This window comes from Nothobranchius furzeri, chromosome 13, assembly GCF_043380555.1.
Source record: "Nothobranchius furzeri strain GRZ-AD chromosome 13, NfurGRZ-RIMD1, whole genome shotgun sequence".
NCBI classification, from domain to species: domain Eukaryota; kingdom Metazoa; phylum Chordata; class Actinopteri; order Cyprinodontiformes; family Nothobranchiidae; genus Nothobranchius; species Nothobranchius furzeri.
This window is the reverse complement of record NC_091753.1, coordinates 27,221,805-27,232,943: the sequence shown is the minus strand read 5'-3', so window position 1 is coordinate 27,232,943 and position 11,139 is coordinate 27,221,805. Positions and strand designations below refer to the sequence as shown.

Sequence of the window (11,139 nt, the reverse complement as noted above, 5' to 3'; positions counted from 1 at the left end):
TAATAATCTATCAGTATATACAGTGGAAATGTTAGCCATTTCATTTAGTTTACAGTGGATAAAACAAAACGGTGTTAGGAAAAGTATTATTTGAACGTCTCCATGTCTGTATTGTTGTCAATTAGAGAAATGTCAGCAGATAAGAGGTCAGATATTTTGTGTGAGATATTCGAGTGCTTGTTTAGGTTGATGAAGACTGATTCAGAGGTTAGATTTATGTGGGTTCCAGCTCACAGTGGAGTAGAGGGTAATGAAATAGCTGATTATTATGCAAAGCAGGCAACAAAACTGGATACTGTGATGGAGGTTCCATACAGTGTTGCAGAGGTGAAATCAGTTATTAGACAGCAGATTCTGGATGGATGGCAAGAACAATGGATAAGGGACGTGAAAGGAAGACATTTATACAAATTAAAGGGAAAGGTTGGAAGAATGGAAATCATTCAAATGAGTAACAGAAATCATGCAGTGGTAACCAGGACGAGAATGGGACATAAAGCTTTGAACAGTACACTTTTTATTCTTGGACGGCATAATGTGTGAATGTGGACTTGATAGGGAAACAGCAGAACATGTATTATGTGCTTGTAGAAAATATGTCGGTAATAGGAAATTGTTGGTTGAAAAATTAAAAGTTAAAGGATATGAGGAATTTGAGCTGGGTATTCTGTTAAATGGGGGACTAGTGGTGTATAAGTTAGTCATAGACTTTTTAAGGGACAGTAGATTACTTGATAGAATTTAGTTTTTTTTCTTTTAAAGGATAATCCCCCACTTCGACTCACACTCCCATTCAGTAGGTGGCGGAAATACACCTGAAAGTTGGTTGCCACCCGCCATTAAACAACAGAAGAAGAAGGGAGAGACTGGATCTGTGCCAGTTCTCTCATGTGCTCCATTTATTGGTGTTTTAATGGCTTTTAAATGGGTTTTAGTTCTTTAAGCTTAGAGAAGCTTAAGAGGTTTTTAACAGACGAGGGACCAGAGTGCTGGTTACCTCTTGGCTCCCAAACTTGTGTTTAAGTCAGTGGAATTTGCTTTGTGAATGTTTGGGAGCATTCGGATGTCTGTTTTAAACGTAAACCCTTGGCCATTTTAACAATGTGTTTAAGTACTTTTAGATTTGGAGCTTTTTGTCATTTTAAAATCCTTTTAATAAAATCAATGTTTACAATTTCCACAACTGAAACACATGCCTCTGTGTTACTCCCCGTCCTTCTCCATATCCACCAATAGAGGACGTAATACAACAAATAGAATATTTACTAAGAAATCACAATGCAACCATAGAAACACTACTTGGTGTGTGTGTGCGTGTGTGTCTGCTCTGTCTTCTCGATCCCCAGTGAGTCATTGAGGATGGCTGTTTATACTGAGCCAGGATCCTCTGGAGGTTTCTTCCTGTTAAAAGGAAGTTTTCCTCTCCACTGTTGCTGCATGCTTGCTTAGTATGAGGATTGCTGTAAAGTCACTGACACTAGTCACTAGTCAGTGACTTGATGCAATTTGCTGGGTTCCTTATGTAGGAAACTTTTTTCTGATTGGCTTAGTGAACTGACCTGTATTGGAAAGTTTATTATGTGAAGTGCCTTGAGACAACGCTTGTCGTGATTTGGCGCTATATAAATAAACTTGAATTAAATTGAATTTCAGAACAGTATTTCAGAGTCATAGGTCTGTCGTATATGTAGACAAAATTTCAGAAGTTTGAGTTCAGCTCATGAATAATAGGAATAAAAACAAAACTGTGTCCCTAATAGTTTTCTGCATAGTTCTGGAACCCAAGTTTTTCATTTTTTGGGGTGGTTTTTAGTGGTTGAAGGATACAATAACAGCTTACTGCCTGTGTTTAAAAACATGTACCTTTTTTATTATTTTTCTTCAAATGATTCTGAGTGTTTGTGCTGCTGTAAGTGAATCACCCCACTGTGGGATGAACAAAGTCTATTCTATTCTAAAAGAGAACCAGTAAAATTTCAGATGCTGACCCGACTCAGGTCTGTTAGTGATGAAACACTCTGAACTGAATTACTCATGAATTAAATGTACAACTTACCCACACGGTTTCAGATATTAGTGAAATTACACCGACATGTTTTCTGGTGTCTGCATGAAAAACTTAAACTAATAAACATGGTCATATTTTAATTATGTGATTAAAAACACGCATTTTCAGTGAAAAAAATTGCATCCAAATTTACCACAAATTCCCATCAGATTGAATGAAACGGAGGAAAATGTGGTAATCCAGAAAGTTACTAAAGTAATTCAGAACTGTAAACATCTTTACTGGACAAATGTTCTCCCCCAACAGCATCCCAGTAGAAACCATTTGTTCCAAGTTTTATCCTGTATTGAAGCAAAATGTGTCCAATAACCAACGAGATTCCTCTTCCGCTTTTTTAGAAAGTAAAACAGTGAACACACGACACATATTCAACTCTAGAGTAGTTTGTCAGTTTATTAAAAAAAGTATTTGCTACTGAGATGATTAGACAAAAATCATGATGAACAAGAAAAATCCTGTTTTCACAAAAGATTGTTGAGTAAAATTTTTTAATAAAAAAAAACCCAACATACATCTGAAACTGACACCTGAACACATCATAATCAGAAAGTGTCTGTTACCAAACAGTCTACAGGTCTCAGACAGACATTTACAATTGGCAGACAGCAATGCTACAGATCCAAATGCTGGAAGCTGTCATTCTGTCCACCGGTGTCCACAGTGAGGCGCTGTGCACACGTAATACAGACGCATGGCATCCTGCACAGAAAAAAAAGATAAATAACGGCACTTTTATTTATCTTTTGCCCTCAGTTAAACAGAAAAACTGCACTGTTTTTTTTATGGTTTTATAACCATCGAACAGATGTAGTTTCCCTGATAGAAAGTGTTTTACAGACATCCAAGAATTTATTACCTCAGCCTTCATGCTGTGGGACTGGAAGAACACTGCCTCCTTGTGGCCACATCTCAAAAATGACAGATGAAAGCCATTGTTAGAAAATTTCCTTCATAGTTTACTGACATTCAGCATAGAAGGAGAGAAAGAAAAACTGTAGAGGACAATGTGTTTTTGTGGTTCTTCGTATGAAAATCAGCATGCTGGAAACAATTTCTCTTATTTTAATCAATAAAATAAACTCGGATGAGATCCTGCGCCTGAGAACGCTGCTTAATAGCTCTGCATGTATAGACATGATGAACAACAAAAAATCAGCAGACAAACAGAAAAAGTATGATAAAAGACAAGGTAAAACCACATTTCCTATCAAAGAACTTAAGAGCAAGTCACCCCCAAATAAACTTTTTTTGCTGATAAACTAAATAAACGAGTGTCTAATCGTGCTGCAGACATGTGTAGTCAATAATTTGGCACTTCAGTGCATCTTAGTTAAAATTTAAATATTCTGCCTAAAACTGTCAGTTCTGTGCCGTTGTCAGGTAAAAACTATGCACTGTATTTGAATTTAAATCTGCCACCGCTATTGGCTAAGAGGTATGCTATGATGTAAACTGGTACATTATGATGTCACAATGCTGTTGTGAACTTGTGTGTGTGTGTGTTTGTTAGCGGCTCCGCCCTCTCGGTCTGCAGGCAACGGCATTTGTTGCATTTTTCAAACATGAAGTGGGAGTGGAGTTTGACTCTGGTAGGGGGTGACTTGCTCTTTAACCTTTTTTCCTGACAGTTTGATGAAGAAATGTGCCCTTTACCTTTTCGCACATATTTTTTCCACAAATATAGTTCATCTGCTGCATAATATAACATTTAGGGTCTGCCAGGTCTCATGGTGCATATGTTTATGATTCTGCATGAGAAAGAACTTATATGTATAAACACACGTTAGCAAGTCAACAAAACAAAGGGTCAGGTTGTTTATGACGGCCACAAACAAGTTAAATGCTAACTCTAAAATGCTGAAACACGTTAATCTGATGGAATCTGCTTTTTACACTATTATTAGTGTAAAGTAAATTTACATTTAGACTTTTGTTTGTGGACAGTCAAGCCCAATAAAACCATTTCCTGTACTGAAGGTTAGAAAACCCCGATTATGCCTGAAAACAAACTTACTTTGGACAGGGGTGATCCTCAGTTCTCGGCAGTGTTGGATCCTGGGCTACATCAGCAATGATTTGTGTCAATTCACTGAAAAGAATAAGATGTTAAGAGTCTATCACCTCACTTTTAATCTAAAAAGATGGACATTTAAAAGTGTATCAGCCATTACATTACAACAGTGTCATTTACAAGGGTGTCAGTGATTTTGCATGACAGATATTTACAAGATTTTTTTTCAGTTATGTGCATAAAAATCACCAGTAGCAGAAAAGTGTAGCACTTCTGGTTCATCCACGTTCAGGCATGACAGGACGTTCTCAATACTTCTACTAAAATAACCAGGTGATGCAGAAACATAAAAGGTTTATAAAGTGGAAAAACCTACAGAATAAAGTTTGTATGAGCCTCCAAGAAAGCTATTTTATAATGACAGTAACACACTTAAATTGTGTCTGGTTGAGACTAGCCTTTAGCTTATCAGTCCGGTGCACCTTATTTTTCTGAACTGAGGCCATTCAGGGAGCTATCTACAACAAGAGAGATAGCGTTTAATTACAAATTCAGCAAAGAAAATCACCTAATACAGACCAAAATATTCTTTTAAATGACAGACTAGTTCATTTGCAATGTTGTTCGCATGTATGATGAACAGTTACTGTCACAGAAAATCCATGAAAACAAATGAAACAGTAAAACAAAATCAAATAAATATATATTTATATTGCTTTAAAAGGTAATGCATACAAAGTACAGTACAGTGTATAAACCAAAAAGGACAATCTTTTCAGAAGACAGATTAAGTCTGTTGTATGTTCTAAATACGTTCAGAGCACCTTAACTTATTGTTGGTTATGTAACCCAAAAGTGTAAAAATACAGTCGTCTGTCTGCCAGCTCACAAACGACCAGGCATTAATAATAAGCCTGACTGCTGTTTTACTCTCATAAGGATACACAGCTTAGTCTACATTTACCATAACTGTGATTTTCCATCTGTTTAGATTTTAGAAATCAACTTCTTGTAAAGCATCTTGCTCGCGTGGAGCCACAAACGTCTACCCTAGTGTGGATGATAAATCCGATGAATTAGTAATTTCTCACAGCTCATATGTGACTGTAAGATTCTCAGTTAAAATAAGTAGGCCATCTCCGGGTGGCAACGAGAGGTTTTATGGAGCATTTGGGGACATTTTTTTCAAAAAGGTTAAGATAAATAAATTTAAGTGACAATAAAAGCATAAGATGGTAAAGTTGGGAGAGGAGTGGCACCACAGGGTGAAGCTGTGATATGTGGAAACCCTTGTCATTACTTACTCGACTTCATGGGTGATCTTGTTTACGTAGATGCAGCTGTTGTCAGCTTCCTGCTGATAGTCACAGTTTCTACACTGGAGAGTGATAAAATGCACAAAACAATTCATAAAGCAACATGATTAAATGTTCTTTAGTGAATTACATTGTTCAACTGGCATCACACCGAAAAAAACCAATATATTTCGAATAAAGACACTGTCACGCTCTTCATATCCACATTCAATACAATAAAACTTTGTTTTAGAGTCTTTTTAAAATTATAAATGTAATAAAATCCATAAACAACCCATTTCATCCCATGTGAACATCTAAAATCTCAACGAGGTTTAGCGTGTTGACTGGAAAACTTTACAGAAGTAAGAGTTTAAGCTGGAAACTTGTTTATAAACTTGCAATTAACTCTAAACAAGCTCGTGGGTTTTACCGTCAGTCTGAGACGTAACTTTTATTTTCTGAGGTGAGCTAAATGACTTCTAACCAAATACTCACCGCATAGAGAAGGACGCGATTCTCCTTGTCTTCTTTGGGGTACAACATGTTATTACTGGGGAGAACAACGTGGTTAATGTGTTTTTATTAAATTAACAAGAATACTAAAGAAGCTAAATTAGTTAACGCGCACGTACTATTTACAAAATAAGTCAATTTTGTCAAAGATTTACGGTCCCAAAACTCACCATTCTTGACAAAACCGGATGCCTACAAAACCCGGCTCGTAGTTTCCACCGTCTAAATCCATCATAAACAATATTTATTAAAGAAAAGAGATAGAAAAATATTACAAAAGCTTTACTCCGTCACTAGATAAAGCCGCTACAGCTTCTAGTGGAGAGAAAACAGACTGTTTATACTTCCGGGTAACGCCAAGGAAGGATTTGGATGAGTTTGAGACAGTGCCACCTACTGACTGGGAGACAAAATTTTAATTAAAATCTAAACTTTAAATTAAATTAAATTAAATTAAATTAAATTAAATTAAGTTAAATTAAATTAAATTAAATTAAATTAAATTAAATTAAATTAACGAAATACCCAGCCTAAAATTAATACTTTGAGACTGATGACACTAATCCAAACAAGCCTTCAGTCTTCCATACCATGGAGGTAATTTTCACTTTAGAAGTGGAGGGGACAGGGGGGGGGGGGGGGTAATCTTTACAGTATATTCTAATGGGAAACAGGCTTCAACACAAACGGTTGTTTTCCGCTTGGTCCTAGAGCTCAACCAGTGTCAATTTAATATAAAGTAATATTGTTTTTAATGGTAAAAAGTGCAGGGGTCAAAACTTGACTTTGGAAAAAGTTGGGGGACATGTCCCCCCCCCCCCCCCCAATTATGTCCATGTTCCATACATAAATATAATTGTTTTTAAATCCACACACGTTCTCTCTATTCTTTATCATCATTCCTCTCTTTTCTAGGAGAAACCTTCACCTCTCAAGATTTTATTCTGCGTGCCCCCTTCTCTCGCTTCAGATTATTATGTCATCAGGGGACATAATAGTCTATGGAAATTTCTGCCTAATTTAATCTTTCAGCCTCGGTCAGGCTCAGAGCTGATCATGTAAAGTCATAGTAAACAAGAATCTCAGATTTTAACTGAATTGAGTGTTTTATGATTAAATGAATATCATTGTGATTGTGAATACTTTTGTCACTACTGCAAGATTGTTTGAGAGTTTAGGGGAACACTGTAGGCTTGTGGTGGTTTTTTTTTACACCACCACCATGTCCAATTACAACAGCATCAACACCACATAAGTAAACTGCTGTTTGTTGGAAGCATGCAAAGTTAAACCTTCTGAGACCCAAATTTGTATTTGGTGTGATGTAAGATGAAATCAAATAAAAATATCAGCAAATTTAATAAAAAACAGAAATAAAAAGAGAACATTTTTAAATTTAAGTCAATATCAAGTGTCTCTAAATAATGAAAAAAAGGTCTAAGTTGAAGAGAATAAAACATTATAGAACAAGAAGCCAAAGCCTCCATATGTGCATGCAGGGTCTACGAAGGTTAATGCTTTTGCTGTTGTGCTCATTACAAATTATATAAGACGCCATTCTATGGCAAGCCAAATGAGCATTTATTCTGATGCCAAATGAGCATTTATTCTGATATCAGGATATCAGCCAGCATTGTCATGAACATGTAAGCCATTTCTGTCCACTAGTTAACTAGTTAGACATGTTTGTGTCAACTAGTTAAATAGTGACAGCCTAAATGTCAACTAGTTAACTAGTAAGGCCTAAATTCTCTCTAGTTAACTAGTTAAAATGTTTCATATCTTACTAGTTAACTAGTATTGCTCAGTGTGTTCACTAGTTAACTAGTGGACAGATCAATGTCCACTAGTTAACTAGTTAAAACACATTTAGTTTTTACTAGTCAACTAGTAAGGTACAAAAACTTGTACTAGCTGACTACTGAATGTAAAAATCCCACTTGTTAACTTTGCCCAATTTGGCCAGCCGCTTGAGCATTAATTCTGATATCTTGTCAACAGGTCAACTAGTTAACTAGTGAGGGTCAAACTGTACACGCTAGTTAACTAGTGAACACATTTTGACCTTCACTAGTTAACTAGTTGACACAAAAATGGCTCATTAGTTAACTAGTAAAGGCCAAAATGCATACCAGTCAGCTAGTTGAAGGTATTTGTGTCTCACTAGTTAACTAGTCAGGGTCAAAATGAGCCCACCAGTTAACTAGTGGGAGACGGAAATGTTCACTAGTTAACTAGTGAACACATTTTGGCTTCACTAGTTAACTAGGTGACACAAAAATGGCTCACTAGTTAACTAGTAAAGGCCAAAATGCATACCAGTCAGCTAGTTGAAGGTTTTTGTGTCTCACTAGTTAACTAGTGATGGCCAAAATGTGCACACCAGTTAACTAGTGACAGAAGAAATGCCCACTAGTTGACAAGTGAACACATTTTGGCTTCCTAGTTAACTAGGTGACACAAAAATGGCTCACTAGTTAACTAGTAAGGGCTAAAATGCATACCAGTCAGCTAGTTGAAGGTTTTTGTGTCTCACTAGTTAACTAGTGACAGTTCAAAGTGTCCACATGTTCACTAGTGAAGGCAAAACTCCTAACTAGTTAAGTAGTTGGAGTAGGTCAGTGCCACTAGTTAACTAGTGAACCATTAAAAACTCACCAGCTAGCTAGTTGATTGTAGCAGGCTCACTAGTTACCTAGTTGATGCATCCATTGTCCAAACTAGTTAACTAGTGAGGACATAAATGTATACTAGTAAACTAGTTCAAGCCTACATTCACACTAGCTAGCTAGTTGCACAGAATTCTAATTAGGAGGCAGAGAATTTCTCAAATTGAGGCTTTCTATTGGCTCACTATGTTAAAATAAAATATGACAACCAATCACAGTGTGGAATTTTGCAAAATCCCACCCCAAACATTTGCATGTGGCACACAAGTTAACATGCTGGCCAGAGGAACCTCAGCTAGTGAACTAGTAGTGGCTTCAGTGTGACACTTACATGTAAACTTGTGAAGGCGGAACTGCTCACTAGTTAACTAGAGAGGGTACAAATGTCAACTAGTTAACTAGTGAGGTGCAAAATAAGTGTCACTAGTTCACTAGTGGGCCCCAAAACGCCCACAAGTTAACTAGTAAGGTGCGGATATGCTCACTAGTTAACTAGTGAGGTGCAGATTTGCTCACTAGTTAACTAGTGCACCCTTAAGCGCCCACTAGTTAACTAGTAAGGTGCAAAAAAGCATCACTAGTTAACTTGTAAAGTGCAGATATGCTCACTAGTTAACTAGTGGGCCCCAAAAAACCAACTAGTTAACTAGTAGGGTGCGGATTTGCTCACTAGTTAACTAGTGAGGCGCAGATATGCTCACTAGTTAACTAGTGACGTGCGGATTTGCTTACTAGTTAACTAGTGAGGCGCAGATATGCTCACTGGTTAACTAGTGAGGTGCGGATTTGCTCACTAGTTAACTAGTGAGGTGCAGATTTGCTCACTAGTTAACTAGTGAGGTGCGGATTTGCTCACTAGTTAACTAGTGAGGTGCGGATTTGCTCACTAGTTAACTAGTGAGGTGCGGATATGCTCACTAGTTAACTAGTGAGGTGTAGATATGCTCACTAGTTAACTAGTGAGCATATCTGCACCTCACTAGTACCTCACTAGTTAACTAGTGAGCATATCTGCACCTCACTAGTTAACTAGTGAGGTGCGGATTTGCTCACTAGTTAACTAGTTACATCTAAAAACACATACAAGCTGACCATTTTTGTCCACTAGTTAACTAGTGGAACAATTGAAATTTCACCACTTTACATGTGTGGCAGTGCAGCAGCTCACTAGTTAACTAGTGCCTGAAACACAAATTATGCATATTCTAATGAGAAGGCGGGCAGAAGACTCCTGTTGGGTATAAGAATCCCACCCAGTCTAAAACGTATGTGCTGTGGCCTCACAATCACATACTGATGGGTGTCCCTGAGCGCCAAGGCTTGAACTCATTAGTCATGGTTTGAAACCTACTGGTTGGTCGTTGCGGCGGGTTCGAATCCAGCAGATGGCATTCCGCAATTGCTGTAACATTATTTATTTTCTCTTTGTGTTGTAATGTTCAAAGTTTTATTGTTTTACTGCTTTTATTCCCCCCTCCCAAATCAAGTAAAGCACCTTGTTTGGTGTAGTGTAAGGGAGATCAGTTGGCGAGTTCAAGTCCCATTGAGGAGAATTGGAATTTAGTGTGCCAGCAATTTTATTGTAGTTCATTTTTGTTTGGTATTGAAAGTTTGGTATTGAAAAAGGCTATATTAAAAATAATTATATATATATATATATATATATATATATATATATATATATATATATATATATATATATATATATATATATCTATCCATCCATCCATCCATCCACCCATCTTCCCAAGAAATAGATCAAATGACACTGAGGGAAAAAACTGTGGTTATTTTGGAGAGGGTGCTCGCTGCAAAACCACAAAGGCGGAGCTGCACCCCGCCCATTCACGCAAACTCAGCCTAGCCCACTGACTTCCGTTTTTGTTTTCAACTTTATCGCAAACTGACCTGACCCACATGAATTACGGCTGTTACTAGTTTACAGTCGTTAATGCTATGTTCTGTGCTCCAATTAAACAAGATAAATATAACTTGCTACATGACAAAGACTGAATATATCTCGAAATGAAAAGGTTTCTTTTAGCGAATATCTGCCTACAGCTGGTCTAATAAAAGTGGTGTACAACAGCACTTCAGTCTATTGAATGGCTTCTGGTGGTCTAGTGGTAAAATCGTCTGAGATGGTTTTTGCTTTCCCCTCAGCTGTTGCTGGTTCGATTCTCGGTGGGGTCGTCAGCAGTCTATTTAGCCAGCTGATACATTCAATTTGTTTATATTTTAGTTGTAATGTTTATTTTCAGCAAAATATTTATGTCGCTAAAAGTTCTTTGAATTTGGTCATTCCTAAACAGCATTTTAGTTGAAACTCTGCTCACAAATGGACTCACACTGGCTAAATAAACGAATAAATAAATAAAAAAAACACATTATATGTTAAACGGTATACCAGTAAATTGTTGTAAACATAGTACTGGCAAGTGTAGCTAGAAATGAAGAAAAGAGGTTGTAAACTACCTAAAACTTACACTACTGGGAGGCGAAACAGCATGTCAACCTGACTCCATAACCACTACACCACCACATCTGTTATAAATCAAGTGGCGTTACATGTAATTGTGC

At 37.1% G+C, this 11,139-nt stretch overlaps 1 protein-coding gene across 1 annotated transcript; it reads right to left on the bottom strand.

Annotated features, from left to right (window-relative positions):
- Positions 1-2,435: 2,435 nt before the first annotated feature.
- Positions 2,436-6,319, bottom strand: polr2i (RNA polymerase II subunit I). The gene is made up of 6 exons (XM_070543458.1): positions 6,061-6,319; positions 5,873-5,927; positions 5,384-5,457; positions 4,083-4,157; positions 2,925-2,976; positions 2,436-2,767 (listed from the first exon to the last, which is right to left on the bottom strand). The coding sequence occupies exons 1-6, from the start codon at positions 6,123-6,125 to the stop codon at positions 2,705-2,707; spliced, it is 384 nt and encodes a 127-aa protein (XP_070399559.1). The 5' UTR covers positions 6,126-6,319; the 3' UTR covers positions 2,436-2,704.
- Positions 6,320-11,139: the final 4,820 nt, after the last annotated feature.

What these genes read in the sequence shown, in the direction of transcription:
- polr2i (XM_070543458.1), bottom strand. Translation starts at nt 6,125, where the DNA reads ATGATGGATTTAGACGGTGGAAACTACGAGCCGGGTTTTGTAGGCATC. An exon ending in GAGGATCACCCCTGTCCAAA is followed by an intron (nt 2,977 to 4,082) that starts GTAAGTTTGTTT and finishes GTCATTTTTGAG; the next exon opens with ATGTGGCCACAAGGAGGCAG. An exon ending in CCCACAGCATGAAGGCTGAG is followed by an intron (nt 2,768 to 2,924) that starts GTAATAAATTCT and finishes TTTTCTGTGCAG; the next exon opens with GATGCCATGCGTCTGTATTA.